Source organism: Sceloporus undulatus, chromosome 1 (genome assembly GCF_019175285.1).
Source record: "Sceloporus undulatus isolate JIND9_A2432 ecotype Alabama chromosome 1, SceUnd_v1.1, whole genome shotgun sequence".
Lineage (NCBI taxonomy): Eukaryota > Metazoa > Chordata > Lepidosauria > Squamata > Phrynosomatidae > Sceloporus > Sceloporus undulatus.
In genome coordinates, this window is record NC_056522.1 from 255,446,782 (window position 1) to 255,464,394 (window position 17,613).

Below are 17,613 nucleotides of genomic sequence, written 5' to 3' on the forward strand. Positions count from 1 at the left end.
TGTAAACTTATTTTGGGATATAAAAGCCCTTCTTCTTTGTTTGCGTGCGTGCGTCCCCCTGAAGTGCATTGTGCATGTGCATTCAACAGTCATCCTCCCGCAGCAGGGCCTTTCAAAGACTTGAATTAAAGTGAGCATGAAAAAAACTGATATGTCCTCAAACATGCCTCTGGGTGTCGTCACACTACTCATCAGTGATAGCAGTTTAAAACTGCTGTACCTGCCATCGCCCAGTCCTATGGAATCCTGGAATCTGTTTAGTGAGGTCCTTAGAAATCTGCAGTCCTCAGGTAGGAAATTTTATGTAACTCGACAAAGTATATATCTCAGGATTCCATAGGCTGGAGCCACTGCAGTCAAAGTGGCACCAAAGTGTAGGGTGGATGATGGCAGCCAAACTTACACTGAAAATACAGGCAGGCAGGCTTCATGTTTCTGTTTTCATTTACAATAATAGTATAGTGCATTCACACTGGAAGATACATTCTTCTTGCACAGTTAAGAAGCACAGCCTGCCCCAGGCAATTTCGGCACTAATATCCAGCCCCAACTTCCTCTCCTCAATCCTTCCCCAGAGATTCCTAGAAGTGCAAGATGTTAAATGCTATCAGTTCATAGAAGATAATGGTAGTGGATGCAGTGCTGTCAAGACAGGAAGATAACAACACACAAAAGAGTTGCAAAGAATATATTTGAAACAAGCACAATGAGTTTGTCCAGCCTCATTTAAGTGGAAAGGCTGAGTGGAACTAAAGTTGCCTGTTTTGTTTTTAAAAGACCAGGTCTGGAGAGGTAAAAGGGAGATGGTTAATGAATGAGGTGAGCTGGAGTAGGAACTATAGGCCCCCAATAGATCAGCAGCTATAATCAACAGTGCATAGATTATCAACATTGTAAATGGATGCCAAGCAAAGTGAAGGTGCCTGAGGGAAGTGGCTCCAGGCCTAATTGGATGTGTAAGCATCAGGCAAGCCTGCCTGAAGCTTAAGGAGCAGCTTTTGCATCAGTGAAACGAACTCAAATTTGCTTCTAGGACACCAAAAGGGCTGCAGGACTGCCCTGTTAGCTGCTTAACCCCTAATAGTGGGAGCCCAGACTTACACTAATAAGAGGTATAAGAATCACACATCCTGAGGTGGTAGTGACTACAGCAGATCTGGACCTAGTATAGGACAAGTGTAGTTTACTCACTGCTGGAAATCAGAGCCAGGGCCAGTGCAGAGCCAAGCACCAGCACCTCATGCAATCACACAAAACCTCTATTGCAACAGGCTGTTAACTGGAGGAGAGAAGAAAAAAAATAAGGAATCCAAGCCCAAAGGAGGCAACGTTACAACCTATTCTAGGCTCTGACTTTTAGGATCTGTGGGGGTTGAGACCTTGAATACCCTCTTGCACTTTTGTAGAAATGCATGTGAATGCAACCTCCAGGAAAAGCCCTTAGTACAGTATTCCTTACACAATTCTGAGAATTCTTAAAACAGTGTATCAGTAATGGCAGAGCCTGAAGAAAGCTGTGGAAGGTTTTCATTTGGAATGGTGGGTGGTTACTACAACTTCCAGGATGCTGCAATGAGCACAGTTATGTTGGCTAGGGAATTACAAGAGCTATCATCCATGAAAGACAAAGAAAAATTATTTTGATCTGTGTGTAATGGCAGCTGAAATACAGGAAAGGCAGTTTTGCTCACCACTGATTAATATTCTTCTTTTAACATACACATATTAGATAGGGCTTCTTCAGCTTGCATCATCAAGTATGAGGCCTCAGAGGTCTGGCTTGTAAATGCAGGAATAGAATGTGTGCCCTAGAACCCAGTAGGGAGAAGGTAGAATGGTATGTGCTTTCCTGTTTATCTTTAAGATGTCCTGATATTATTATTTTTTTCCAATTAAAGTGTGACATCAAATTCTTATGACAACTATAAATAAATACATCAGGTATTCTTGTTGTTTCTGACTTATGGCCACCCTAAGGTGAACCTATCACAGGGGTTTCTTAGCAAATTTCTTCAGATGGGAGTTGCCTTTGCTATCACTGGCTGAGACTGTGAGTTGCCCATGCACATGGTCACCCAGTGGTTTTTCATGGCCAAACAGAGATTCAAACCCTGGTCTCCAGAGTCATAGTCCAGTGCTGAAACCACTGCAAATACACTGGATGAAATGTAATAGAGTGACAAGGTATTCTGCTGGCTAATTATTTAGCAATAGGCACAACTCCAAAGTTTCTCCCTAACCCCCAAATTAGACTGTTTTGAATGAAGAAACTTTGATGGAAACCTAAGAGTAGATGTGTTCAAAGGAATTCCTTCTTCCATATCACATTCTGCAAGTGGAGTTCTGCTCAAGCAAAAGGCCCTCCCGTTCCTCTTCTCTTCCTGCTCTCCAGACAGTCCACCAACCCATTAGAGCAAACTAGGGAGTTTCGAGAAGGGAGCTACAGAAAAAGAATCCATTCTAGCAATGGGTAGACAGCATTCAGTTGCACACCAGAAGCTCAGTTCTGGTACTGAAATCAAACTCATGGGTTTAACATGTGGTCAGATTGAAAGGCCAGTTTTGCGCATCACAGCAGACCACAATTCAACAAAATCCCAGCTTGTTGTGTACCAACCAGTATGCTAGCTTCTGCTTTCTGGTACCCCTGCTTGCTCTCCAAAACACAGCAGCAGTCAACACTGCGGCTTGTTTCTCTCCCTACATGGAGAGAAATAGAAAGAACCCAGGGCTTGTCAGGGAAGAAATAAGCCAGGGCACCAAGCACTGCCGTGTTGAGCCATCACAAGAAAATAAGCCACCAGTCTGTGGTTTGTGTTTAATTGTTCCCTCTGCGAGTGTGTGTAAGTGGAAAGTGAGAGCCAAAACACTGCTCCATCTGTGCTAAGCCATGATTCCTGAAAACCACAGCTTACCACAACATCCTTGCTCTTCCTTACTTCTAAGTACAGTGGACCCTTGTTATACGCTGGGTTTTGGTTCCAAGATCCCCCGTGTATAACAAAATCCGTGTATACTCAAGTCCCATTAAATATAATGACATAGCAAAATGGTGTCCCTTATAAAAAATGGAAAATCATGGTTTGATATTTGAAATTTATACTTTTTTTGAACATTTTCAAACCTTGTATGCTTGAATCCGTGTATAAGAAATCCGTGTATAACAAGGGCCGACTGTATATGCTTTTCTTTTCCCATTGTGCAATCTTGTGTATGTTGATCTAAAAGGAAGCAGAGTGTGGAATTAAAAACAAATGAACAAATGGCAACTACCAGAACTCCCCAGTTGCCTGGGAGTCAGAGTCTAAAAAGTAACACTTTCACACTAGAAGGAAGTCCCATCATGTTTAAATTAATTCTCAAGCAAGTGTATGTAGGATGGCAGTTTTTAACCATTACCTTTCCCCTGCTTCCATTTGGTGAATCTCGGTAGTCTAGGAACGGTGATACTTCATCCCACGTGATCCAGAACATGGCCTAGAAGCATTAGCATGGAGGAAATGGTCAGAAATTCCTCCATATTCACATCCAGGCAAATAATGTGCCCAGAAGATATAAATGTTGTACTCCACATAAAATCTTGACATATAATACACCTGACCCTGCAGAAGCTGGCATTTTCTCCAAGCAGGAGATGGTAGTTCTTGGTTTTACAAGTCTTTTTAATTGCTATTGTTACAGTGCCTGAAATTCCTGTTGCCCTTTCCAGCCACAACAGGGTGCATTTGGAGCTCTGCAGAAGCAACTGCAGTGCAACATCCTGCCCTGAGCAGAAATAAAACCACAAGGAAGGGTTGCCAAATAACTTCCAGCATGTGGTTTTAAATAACTTCTGATTACTTTAAGCAGCTCTAATTGAATAAGTCACCCTTTGGCTAAACACAGCTGCTATTTAATTAGAAAATACAGAATGAGGCTAAGAGAAATCAAAGGGGCCCAATTATGAGCCATACTCATAAAAATAATAATGATAATAATAATAATAATGCTTCAAAGTTGATATTCATGCACTGTGTCTGGGGGGGGGGGAACCCTGCTTCTTTCCACCCTCTGCTGGTCACAGCTACATATTGCAAATGTTTTAAATGCATATTTCCTCCAAGATACAACAATAATATCCAAAATCCACAAAACAGCACTACTTTTGTTAAATGGATAAAATACATCATGCAAGTTTTTGAAGCTCCACTGGCTTCTTAATCAAGAAAAGCTGTTTAAAACGATACAGGAGAAAGAGGGAAGATGACAGTGTTAGAGTGACAGGCTTACATTTTGTCCAAATGTTGTTTTTGTTGTCAGTTATGATGGTCTAGTAGAGGGATATTAATGCAGGCAGAGACCACTCCTCTCTTTGGCCATGTGGACTGTGGGAGACAAAAAGTTATAAAATCTGGGCAATAAAATTTAAAATCCATTAGCAACAGAAAATGTAAATTCCTTTGAGATCCAGGTTGTTTTTGTCCTGGATGAAGCTACCTATCCTTCTTGGGTAGAGCACATTGAATTTCTCAAGAAGCCTCTTTATTGCTGCACCTAGAAAAACCTTTAGGTGCTGTATAGGTAAAGCCCATCAGGGCAGATGTTATTGTATTTCCTCCAAGAACTGAAGAATTGCAACCAAGTCAGAAGATAAGAGCAACAGCAAAAGGAATTTAATGAAAAATAGCAATGTCCCACATCTTTCTTGCAGAAGAATGAGATATAACATTTGATCTCCAGGTCAAATTGTACAGAGAAAGGCTGGATGTTCAGTTAAAAGCACCAGAAAAGCTAGTTTAACAGACACATCAAAATAGCAACTACATTTCAGCAGATAAAATGAAAGTGGCTAAGCAAGTTGGCATATTTATCCATGAACTAGCTGTAGTACCCAGGGTTGTTCAGTAGAATCATTAACCTTCATGAATGATCATTCAGTATCAGCAGGTCTAGAGGGGGAGATTTTCTTGGCACTCAGTTGTTCCTCATGTCGCCTATTAGTCTTGGGACATTACCACACAAGCCCTGCTATCACAGCAATTACATCAGTTTTTTTAAAAATTGAAACACCACTTTCAGAGCAGCCATCACCTTACATCATCTCAATCACACGACTGGGTCTGCTGCTCCCATCACGCTCTCTTCTTGACTATCCCTTAACCCCACCTCCCTTGACCTATGTCCTACCCAGCATGCCTTTATTTTTATTTTATTTTATTTTACTTTTTTCATGCAATTCTGTTACTGTGGTTTAAGGTTTTTTAAAAAAAGAAAAGAATAGGGAAAAAAATTAAAGGGAATCAGGCCACTTAGGAATAGCAAGGGGTGACAGGGGAGAGGAGGGGACACTGACACAACGTGACTGCCAATTTCACAACTGCCTTGGCAGTGATGTTTCCCTCCTGGGGAATTGCATGATAGGGAGATCATTGAGAGGTTTCCCCCATCAATGAAAAGGGATGCAGCAGCTACATGTCAGGAATAGAGCAGCTACTGGTCAGAAGCATCTTTATATGATATGTATTGTCACTGCCACTTTTGTCCTGGTCTAATCATGGTTTAAATGCCATGTATAGTTAATTTCCACAGTTGCCCTTGAGAGAGCAAGTCTCTCCTGTTTGGCCACCAAGCACACTGCTCTGTATGCATGAACGAAATAACTGGGGTGCTCTCAAGTGAATTTTCTTTATTCCACACAATCTATATGTTATCCCTTCCAAATTTTATGAAAAAACCCACCCAGTTGTTTTCTTGTGATGCAGTAACAAATAGACACTGAATTTAATTTATATAGATTTATTTGGTCAGTAGCATTGTGCCAAATATTGCAGTGTGTCAGAATTCTGCCAGAGCTTTCATCTCTGGGTTTCTGTATTGAAATCTACACACAGTTGGCTGTTGGCAGATAGATAGTTGTTGTTCATTCTTACTGTTTCATCACCATCATCTCCCCATTCATTCTTGAAACCTTGTAACCACACACCTGGTGCTCCAAAAAAAATGAAGATGTTACAGACTTTAGCTCCCTCTACTGGTTATCTGCTGCAGCTTCAGCCAGCTCCATTCCTGACCCATTCAGGATTTTTTCTCCCAAAGGTAAAAACTACATTTGCAGGCAAAGCTTTCTTGGAAAAGTAGGTGCTGTGCTCCAATACATTTACCTTTCAGAAAGGCTGGTGTCACTGAATTTTCTCATATTCAGAGTATGAGGCTAGAAAAAGATTTCCTAATTTGGTTGACTGGTGATTTAGGGATTTGGTAGCCATCCTCCACTCCCTTCCCCTTTTGTGTCATGTCTTCTTAGATTGTAAGCCTGAGGGCAGGGAACCGTCCAATTAAAAGATTGTATGTACAGTGCTGTGTAAATTTACAGCGCTATATAAATAAAGCTTAATAATAATAATAATAATAATAATAACTTGACTCACTTATCAAGAGTTGTGGCACCAATATAGTGATGTCCTGAATCTATTTGCCCACCAGAGTGAGTAGATGGTTCTGTATAGAGGGAGAAGATGGGCTAGATTGTCCCTGCCACATTTCAGTCTATATAAATCTAAATAACACTACAGCGGACCCTTGTTATTCCCTGGGGTTTGGTTCCAAGATCCCCTGTGGATAACAAAATCCATGGATGCTCAAGTCCAATTAAATATAAATAGCAAAATTGTGTCCCTTATAAAAAATGGAAAATTAAAGTTTAATATTTGAAATTTATACTTTTTTCAAACTGTGGATGCTTGAATCCATGTATAAAAAATCCGTGTATAAGAAGGGCCGACTGTATTTGTAATTAACATATGAAAGATTACAAACTTTGTTTCTGAAGCTGTTCTTCTAGTACACAAGGAAAAAAAGGCCATGCTACCCAGCCACTTCATTTTTATAAGCCACTAAAGTCACCTGCAGAATTAGATTCACTGGTTTTGAGTATGTGTGTACTGGATTAATGGTTTTGAATGTGTATACCTAAAGGTAGGTAGCCAGGACCACCCACCCCACTGCTCAGCAATATCTCTTCCTGAGCTAGACGGGGTGGTCTCGAGGCTGGTGTTGGAATCTCTGCAGCAAGTAGTGTCAGGGGACTTCAATACCCATGTTGAGACTGCCCTCTTGGGAGTGACTCAGGACTTCATGGCCTCTGGACGTTATCACATGGGACAAAAATTGGAAGTTTACAGGGGTGGCAACACAGGGTTATCCAGGGCTTAGAAACAAATTCACAGCTGCTTATCACATGATGCTGCATGCAATCAGAAGAGAATCCAGGGAGAATGTGAGGTCAATCAGGAAATAAGTAAATTTGCAAAACTACTGGATTCACTTGTCCCCTTTCCTTGTGAACTGGCTGATGTCACGTAATGGCTGCTATGTGATAATGCAAGGCTCCAGATGTGTCCGTTTTCCTGATTTTGCAAGTTGCCTTGTTGTCCCTGGAAGAGACATTTTAAAGGGATACACACAGGCTTCCCTCGTTGTCCCATTCTCTCTCCTCTAATGGAGCCTCTAATTAAGGACAGAGCTGCTGGTGGGAGAAGAAGGCAGAGGGAGGGTGTTTTGGAAGTCCTCCTGGACAGCAGGGAGAAAGGGAGGACATGCCCTGGAAAAGGAGGGCATTGGGGAATATCAGCCCTTGCTGGAACCAGGCAAATTTATGAAACCAGCCCCCTCCTTTCTCTTTCTCTTTCTCTCTCTCTTGTGTGTGTGGTTTTAGGAGTTTGCAAAGGGCAGCCTCATTCTGCCTTTCTCTGAAACACCTTTTGGGGCTTCTGTGGCAAAGAGGATGCCTCCCCATATCCCCTCCCTTCCCCTCTCTGGACCGTGTGTGTGTGTGTGTGCGCGCGCGCACTTGTGGAAATGACACTTTGCAGCATGCTCAGCGAAGGTATTTCTAAGCAGGCAATGAGGATTTATTTGTCTCCTTTTGATAGCCAAATTCACATTGGGCCCACTTTAATGTGCTTTTAACCCCTTATTGTGCTCTGTGTGTGATAACCAATAGCAAATGGGATTGCTTTTCTGGGATGCCACCACTTTAACCATTTTTGGGATGGAAGCACATAAAACCTACATGTGATAAGGTCCACTAAGACAACCATGGGTCTGTCCCAACTGGCAATTGGCTCTATTCATACTAGTGAGCACACTCTGGATGTTGTTTTCTGTGCTGGGTAGGGTGATGATGATCTTGGTGTGGAGAAACTTGCCATACTTCCATTGTCACAGACAGATAATTATCTGGTCAAGTCACTCAGGTAGTCACTTTGATTTGGATATTGTAGTGGATACAGTGCCAGTGCAGGTAATCTTGGTGCTTGTTTGTCCAGTATTGATGGATACGTTTCAATTTGTGTCTCCTGATGATGTGGACAGGATCCTTGGAGGGGTGAGATCCACCATGTGCTTTAAACCATTATCCTTCATGGCTTACCAAACAGGCTAGAGAAGGACTGGTTTAAAGGGGTAGTCATAGAATCATAGAGTTGGAAAAGACCACAAGGGCCATCCAGTCCAACGCCTGCCATGCAGGAACTCTCAATCAAAGCATTCCCAACAGATGGCCAGCCAGCCTCTATTTACAGACCTCCAAAAAGGGAGAGTCCATTACACTCCGAGGGAGTGTGTTCCACTGTCGAACAGCCCTTACTGTCAGGAAGTTCCTCCTAATGTTGAGGTGGAATCTCTTTTCCTGCAGCTTGCATCTATTGCTCCGGGTCCTGTTCTTTGGAGCAGCAGAAAACAAGCTTGCTCCATCCTCAATATGATATCGCTTAAAAAATTTAAACAGGGCTATCATATCACCTCTTAACAGTTTCTTCTCCAGGCTAAACATGCCGAGCTCCCTAAGTCATTCCACATAGGGCATACTTTCCAGACACGTCACCATTTTAGTCACACTCCTTTGGACACACTCCAGCTGGTAAACATCCTTTTTGAATTGTGGTGCCCAGAACTGGACACAGTATTCCAGGTGAGACCTGATCAAAGCAGAATAGAGTGGCACTATTACTTCCCTTGATCTAGACTATACAGCGCACCACACCATATACAGGCTTGCCATAAGGTCACGCGGATGGCAAGCCCCCATAGAATGAATGGGGCATGCACCTGTGTCATGCGGATGAAAGAAGGGGGGGGGGAGATTATCAAATTTGCAGATGACACCAAATTTGGAGGAGTAGCTAATACCCCAGATGAGAGGATCAGAGGGGCGGGACTTCTGCCCTTTGGTAGAGGGAATTTCATCTGAAGTCATACAAACTTGAGGTGCCGCATTTTTTGCCTTACACGGGTGTGTGTGGGGGGGGGAATCCCCACATATGGCAAGGGTGGACTGTCCTTCTATTGATGCAGCCTAAAATTGCATTGGCCTTTTTAGCTGCCGCATCACACTGTTGACTCATGTTCAACTTGTGGTCTACTAGAACTCCTAGATCCCTTTCACATGTAGTCTCCATAAGCCAGGTATCCCCCATCCTATATCTGTGCATTTCACTTTTCCGCCCTAAGTGCAGGACCTTATAATTTCTGTTTTGAAATTATTTTTGTTAGCTTTGGCCCAGCTTTCTAATCTATTAAGCTCATCCCCACCAGTCACTTCTTTCCAGGATGAAGAACCATTGCTGAGCACCCGTTGGGTTCTGTGCCTCCCTACAAGACAGTGCTCCATCTTCTCTAAAGGAGGCATTTGTGAGATCTTTGTTGAAAAAGCCATCCCTTGAACCTCTCTCTCACAGATAATTATTGACCACTAGCAAACCTACCATTTTGGGGCATGCCACTAGAACATGCAGTGGAATCCCAATTTAAGGAGATTCCAGATGAAACAGATTATCTAGATCCATTTCAATCTGGTTTCAAGACTGGCTATGGAACAAAGGACAGCCTTTGGACAGCCTTGTCCACCTTGGGGACCTACACAAAGAACTGAGAGTGTGTGTCCCTGTTAGTTTCGCTTGACCTCACAGTGGCTTTCCATACCATCAGACATGGCATCCTTCCAGGCCACCTCACTGGGATGGTACTTGAAGTATTGTTTTACAATGCATTCTTTCCTGGAGGGGCAAACCCAGAAGGTGGTGCTAGGGAACTCCTGCTCAACCCCCTGGCTGACTTGTGGCATTCCTCAGGGTGTTATTTTGTTCCTCATGCTATTCAAGATATACATGAAGCTGCTGGGAGAGGTCGTTCATAGTTTAGGGGTGCAATGCCATCAGTATGTTGATGACACCCAAATTTACTACTCCTTTCCACCCCAATCCAAGGAGGCTGCCCTGGTCCTAAACCAATGTCTGTCATCAGTAATGGACCAGATGAGGGTAAACAACTAGAAACTTAATCCAGGCAAGACAGAGATGCTCTTGGCCAGTCAAGAGGCTTATCAGGGAATAAGGATTCATCCTGTATCAGATGTGGCAACACTCCCCCTGAAGATGCAGGTTTGCAGTGTCGGGGTACTCCTGGACTCAGCTTTGAACCTGGAGGCCCAGGTCTGTGTGATAACCAGTACTTTTGCACATCTAAAGCTTCTGCACAAACTACACCCATTCCTTATGATGCCAGTTTGGCCATGTTGATACATGCCTTAGTTATATCACATTTGGACTACTGTTAACATACTCTACTTGGCTGCCTTTGAAGTGTTTGGAAACTTCAGCTGGTCCAAAGAGCAGCAGCCAGACTGAAGCAGGTCACAGAGACCACACAATGCCCCAGTTGAAACAGTGCCACAGGCTGCCGGTTTGTTTCCAAACACAATTCAAAGTGCTGGTTATGACAATAAATCCCTATATGGCTCAGGTCCAGGATATCTGGCAGACTGTGTGAGCCGGCAAAGACTGAGATAATCAAGAGATGTCTTTCTGTCAGTTCCAAAACTACTGAAAGCACATCTGGTGGGGACTCAAGAGAGGGCCTTCTCAGTGGCTGTCCCTAGACTCTGGATCTTCCTTCCCAGGAAGGCCAGAACGGCCCTCTCCTTGTTCTTTTATTCAGGCTATTAAAACAAAATTGCATTTTTTTTTTCTTTTAATGAATGGTGCATTTTCAGTGCAGTACTTTAATTCTACTGTATTTTAATGTTCACTTTTGCATGTTTTTAATTGTACTGTTCTTTTAAATTGTAAGTCACTTTAAGTCACATTTTTGGGGGGGAAACAGGATATAAAAACATTATAATAATAATGCAAGCTACACGCTGCAATTTGCCAACCCCTGCCTAACAAAGTAACCTCAGCCGATCTCTCACTAGGATTAACAAGGGAGAGCAAAGCATCAATATACTCAGCAGTCAGCAGAGACAATATAACATTGAAGTTTTATTGGCAAAAAGGAAGGATTAACACTAAGGCCAGATGCTGGGTGTGTACTGGAGAAGGAGGGCAAACTGTCCATTAACAAAAGGCCGTGTTTTAGGCTGGCCCAGCCCCTTGTTGCATCCTCTTCATCAGCTCCTCATCCTGCATTGAGAGCTCTGTCAGTTTCTTGCCCATACGTTCATGGATGTCCAAGTATTTGGAGACACAACGATCCAAGCACACAGACTCCCCCTTGGACAATTCAGCCTCTTTGTAGTGTGGAGGAACACATTTCCGGTGGCAGGCATTGGTCATTCTGGGGCAGAGAAAAAAGAAAGAAAAACTGTATGAGAAAACAGCAGTCTTTTCACTATTCTGACTCTGGTGTACATTAATTTAGAACACAAGACCATATAGTTCTTACCTAAAGCCTCTATACTTCCAAGTCTACCAACACCCTGAAAGCAATGATGGACAACTAATGATTTTCCAGACATTGGAATCCAACTTTTGCCAGCCCTAGCCAGCATGGCCAACATCAAGGATGATCATAACTGCTATTCAAGATCCAATGTTCAGCACACCTACTATAATCTCCTGAAATTCCCTCCAAGGTTCTATCTCTGACATATTAGTCCTAAACAAGGTATGAGAATCATATAGTCCTCCAGATGCTGTTGGACTGTAATTCCTAGCAAAACCAAAACATTTTTCATGGGTGGCTAAGACAGTGAGGCCTTTGCTTTCTGATGGTTGAGTGTACACAACCTATACAGCCTCAAACTCATTATGCACAGTTTTGTATTGGAGAATCGCCACTGTTACCTCTTGGATAGGTAGTTATTAGGCTTGTGAGATTAACAAGATTTGTTTTGTTTTTAAGCCATCATATACAGTGGTGCCTCAGGTTACGAAATTAATTCGTTCCGCGGCCGCTTTCGTAACCCGAAAAGCCTTCGTAAGCCGAAATGCCATAGGCGCTAATGGGGAAAAAGCCGCGGCTCTGCCGCGGCTCCATTTAAAATAGCGCCGAAGTTTTTTCGTAACCCGAAAAAACATTCGTAACCCGGAGCAATTATTTTCTATTGCATTTTTTCGTATCCCGAAAATTTCGTAACCTGGGTAATTCGTATCCCGAGGTACCACTGTACCACAATCTGTTCTTAAAATGCAAAACATTCACATCCCCAACATTACTACACCACTAATACCATATATATTTACCTAGGAGTGAACTCAATGGAATTTATTCCTGAGTAGACTTGTCTAGCAAGATCACACTACAGGTGGATTGAGCAGAGCAGATAATGACTGGAGGTCTTGCAGGTCTCTTTCATAGAGTTGCCATAAGGTGAAATGAATGTGACAGCAAAGAACAAGAAGACTAGGACTGTACTGTTAACCCCTCAGTAACATCTGCTTTGGTATGAAAGCAGGTAACTAAAATGCAGCTTCTTCTCTATCTTGAACAATTCAATTATTCTGAAAACTGCAGCAGCAGTTTCAATTTTTTAGTCTCTGTAGCCCTAATTGTATCCATTTCAACTGTGACAATGTTCTTTTAATTTAAATGCCCTTTTCCAATGAATCCCCAAGTCATCAATCTTTCTTTGTATACCAGAGAGTGGATGGTCCCAGGAAGAAAGACATGGATGGAAGGTTAGGAATTTGTTAGCAGGAACAAATACCTGTAGACACCTTAAAACAGAGAATCCAGGACTTAAAAGGTAGTTTCAAGAGAGACAATTGTTACCCTGGTACATCCAATAATGCAGACAACAAGACCTCCCAGACCACTACATATATTTGAGGAATTTTGTGTAGCAGTCAAAAATCAAATCGGGGAAAAGTTTTTGGCCTTACCCATTTTACAATTCAATGTTAGCCTTAAACAGAGAAAACAGGCACATAGAAGGCATTATATATTCACAAATTAAACCGTATTAATAAGTAACTGTAGGCTGAATCTCCTCTGTCCAAAATGCTTGGATCCAGAATTTCTGGGTTTTTCACATTTTTTAATATTTGCATATCATGAAATATTTTTTCATGATATTGATATTTTGGATTTTGGAGGATTTCAAATTTTGGAATTCAAGATAAGGAATAGTCAACCTGTATCCTACTTCACTGGAGGAGATGTGGAGTTCTGGACTTCCTACTACATCTATGGTTTCAGTATCCAAAAGTACATGATTTTGAGGAAATAAAGAAAACAGACAACATCACAAGCAAACAATTAGCTTATATTGTTGGAGTTCCAAGATGGTAACATAATAAAATCTTTCTTCTGTGGATTATGATTCTTTCTAACAGCAAATCATGTTACAATAGCACAGTGTCAAAATTACAGTCACCTCTCCAAGTTTGCAGACTTGAAATCTGAGGACTTGGAAATCTGCAGAGGGGCAACCGCTATTAACCTTAATGGGGCAGGTGCCACATGCACACGCCCCATTCAAGCTTATGGGGCTTGAATATGTGCAAGATTATGAACTCCCGGGGGAGGGGGTCTGGAACGAATCCCCCGTGAGTTCAAAGGGGCAACTGTATAGCAAACATTAGAGGAGGAGCTTAAAGAATTGAAAATTGGAATAAGATTTGAGAATAGAACTATCAGAGAAACAATAGGATATAATTTGGACAACTTCACCCTACAAATTAATATCTGTCCAAGCTAAAGAAAATGTATGATAATATATAATATAATGTATAATAGTATGATAATCCACAAATGGTCATCCACTCAAATTTCAAAACATGAATAATGAACTGTCAAAGCTGTGCTGGAGAGGATGCGGTAAAATAGAAGATTGTTAACACATGTGGCAAAGCTTTCCCAAAATAGTAAGTTTCTGGAAAACATATTAAATTTGATAAGTAAATTGCTAGGTCAAAGAAAATGTAACAGAGGAGCTCTATTGTTAGTTTCTATATTTGAAAATGAAGTATTACAAAATAAAGATCTTGTAGCACTGCTGTTAAGTATATTGTTGGGATGCGGTGGCTCAAGTGGTTAAGACACTGACTCTGTTGATTGCAAGATCAGCAGGTTGGCAGTTTGAGGCCTGGGTACCGCATGATGGAGTGAGCTCCTGCCAGCCTAGCAGTTCGAAAGCATGCAAATAAATAGGGACCACTCCGGTGGGAAGGTAAACAACGTTCTTTGTAATCATGCTGGCCACATGATCACAGAGTAGTCTCTGACAATGCTGGCTCTCTGGCTTAGTAATGGAGATGAGCACCGCCCCCTATGGTCGGACACAGCTTGACAACCTTGTCAATGGGGAATATCTTTACCTTTACCTTACAACAAGATTAGAAACAGTAAATCATGGAAAACTGATGATCTTTCAATGGCAATATGGATAAATAGAATGTGGTCTATATAATCATCAGAAAAGCTAACAAATTAAATGAGATTAGCAAGAGAAGACAATAAAGAAGGTAAATTTGAAGAAATTTGGAAACTCTTTATTAATGATGTTACTCATGAGAACTCTGGGTTTAATCCCACCATCAAATGAAACCTTAGTGAAAAAAATTATTTTGAATGTTAAGAATAATATTGCTAGTACTATGAAGATATGTTATTAACTACTGTAAGTTTGAGGGTGGAAGGAAGGGGGAAAGGGAACTGAATGTTGTAATATTTGTATAAATTAAGAAATTATTTTTTTAAATGAACAAAAACAAAAATAAATAGCACAGCAATAGAAACATTTACATGGACTATCCACAGACGGCTGAATGAATGGTGTTTGGACAACTGTTCTCCTAGAAAACCTAATCCATAAAAACAGATATTTACGCATGTAAGAAGAACCAGAACATTTCTATTATATCTGGCACTCATTTATTTCCCTTTTTAATGAATAGTCAATCACACTGGAGCTTCCTGTTGCAAATGACTAGGTTCTGGAGAGAGACAAATAATTAAGACTAATTGACTACATACAGTACTGATCTCATTAAATTAGCCATTTCATTTCAGTTATTATTGTTATGATTTATGAGTTCACTGTTCTGCATTCCTATATTAATAAATAAAGTTTTAGAAAAGAGTTTCCTGGAAGAGTATGGCAACATGGAGCCAGCTGGGAGACAGTAAGCCTAATTTGGTAAGAGTTCAGAGAAAAGCAAAGAGCCTGTGCAAGAAATACCAAACATAACTTAGAATCTAGACACCAACATTCATTCCCCCAGTAAAAAATGTTCACGCAGTGCCAGTAATTAAACTGAGTTTTAAATCAGGTATTTATTTATATTTATTTATTTAGGTATTTATATCCCGCCCTTCAGCCCTAATGGCTCTCAGGGCGGCTTACAATATTATTTTTAATCAGACAGTTCCCTGCCCTCAGGCTTACAATCTAAAAGACACGAAACAAAAGGAGAAGGAAATAATGGAGGGGAAGGGGATGAGGTCCAGTGGTTCTTCTCTCCCTCTAAGGCCTGGACCAAGGCAGATGGATTGGAGGGAGGGCTCTTCCTTCTTCCAGGCTAGCCCTGATGGAACTGGACTTGCCTGGTGAACTCCCTCTCAGGCCGGTATGCCTCTGTATATCCATTGTCCATGTCCTGCTAGTGTACTTCCCCTAGCACCTTGCTGGCCAGGATGTGGACAGAATGCTGGACTAGGTAGGCCTTTCTTAGGTCCTTATCTTTACTTTCTCCTCTGCCATTTCTTAGTGCCATTTCCTGTCCTGTCTATGGTCCAAAACACACTGCAGAAATAATCCATTTTGAGACTGCTTTAACTGCTCTGGCTCAATGCTAGGAAATTCTGGGAACTATAGTCTTGTGAGACATTTAGCCTTCTCTGACAGAGAGATCTGGTGCCACAATAAACTACAGTTTCCAGGATTCCCTAGCATTGATCCAGGGCAGTTAAAGCGGTCTCAAACTGGATTATTGCTGCATGCAGTGTGTTTTGGACCTATCTGATAGGCTATGATCCTACTAGATAGTGGTGGAAGAAATTTAAGAAAAGGTAAAGCATTTCAGACTTTCTTAATTTAATAAAGATTTATTTTATTTAAAAAAGTATTAAAAGTTTATAAAAGACTAAATTGTCAAGGACACCTTTTGTCATCTTCCATAATATTAGAGCACAAGGTTGTCTAAAGAAACCAATTGACAATAAGTCCAGAACAGACAAAAAAGTAAGGAATGTGTGGGATGGTCTAACAGAAGATGGGATGACCAATAATCAGATAATTTTTGTAAAAAATTGGGGGGGGGGGCAGATTCCCTCTTCTATGTTTTAAGTACAGTTCCTCACCATTAGCCATGTTGCCATAATAGTGGGGCTGACTGCAGCTGTAGGTCAAAACCTGGTGAGAACCAAAATTCCCAATCCCTCTATTACACATATCCCTGACAGATAGCCACTGAAAATGTATCAAGCAATACAATTCAGTGGACCCTACAAATGTAGGGGCAAATATGCAAGCACAAACAACAGGGGAAGGCTACTGACTGTGTCTCAATCCTCCCATATTAATTATAACATTAACCTCCATTTGTGGTGACCCCAATTCAAATTCCCTCTTGGTGTTCACTTCTCACACTCTTACTTGGGTTTTGCCTTCACCTCAACCTTTACAAGATCATTTCCACTATTTCCTGGGTGCAAGGTTCTTGTTTTTTAGGCCTGGGATGTTAGACGACAAGACTCTCCTAGACCAACTGTTAAAGGACTACGGAGAGGCAATACGAGCAACAAAGAACTCGTTCTATGGTGCTCGTATTGCGTCCGCAGAGTCGCGTCCGGCAGAGTTGTTCAGGGTGGTCAGGGAGCTAACTCAGCTCCCTCCCGCCCTGAACCAGATCCTTGAACCTTCTAAGGCCTGCTGTGACCTGTTTAACGACTTTTTTGCGGATAAAACCTCTCGTATAAGCGAAGGTCTGAATGCCAACATTTTAGCAGAACCTAGGGTAGAAGTGTCCAGAGCCTCCGTGGACTTTGTTAAACTGGATCAGTTTGAGTCGGTGAGTACCGAGGATGTGGACAAGATCCTCAGAAGTGTTCGGAAGACAACCTGCTCTCTTGATCCCTGTCCCTCGTGGTTAGCGGCCCAGGGGGGACCGGCGGTAACATTATTGTTACGCCGGATAATTAATACATCTCTGAGGGACGGGCTAGTTCCATCTCAATTGAAATTGGCCATTGTAAAACCTATCTTAAAAAAGCCCTCCCTCGACCCCCTGGTACTGTCCGGGAAAGCAGCCAAAGGGCTGATAAAGCAGCTAGTTATCCAACAAACAACCGCCTCCCAGCACAGCAAAGTCAATGTAAGCTACACAGTCCTGGAGAGTTGCAGTAGCTTTGCCA

The 17,613-nt window shown here is 41.8% G+C and overlaps 1 protein-coding gene and 1 long non-coding RNA gene across 2 annotated transcripts in view; both read right to left on the reverse strand.

Annotated features, from left to right (window-relative positions):
- Positions 1–3,085: 3,085 nt before the first annotated feature.
- LOC121929660 lies at positions 3,086–4,362 on the reverse strand. Its single transcript, XR_006103713.1, has 3 exons — positions 4,270–4,362; positions 3,400–3,477; positions 3,086–3,221 (listed from the first exon to the last, which is right to left on the reverse strand). It is a non-coding gene; the product is annotated as an uncharacterized LOC121929660 (long non-coding RNA).
- A 6,915-nt stretch (positions 4,363–11,277) lies between these two features.
- Positions 11,278–17,613, reverse strand: part of TIMM10 (translocase of inner mitochondrial membrane 10) — a 10,549-nt gene continuing 4,213 nt past the window's right edge. Inside the window, exon 3 of the mRNA XM_042469431.1 lies at positions 11,278–11,592. Within this exon, the coding sequence (XP_042325365.1) occupies positions 11,391–11,592 (202 nt within the window). The 3' untranslated portion in view covers positions 11,278–11,390. The remainder of the gene's footprint in view (positions 11,593–17,613) is intronic.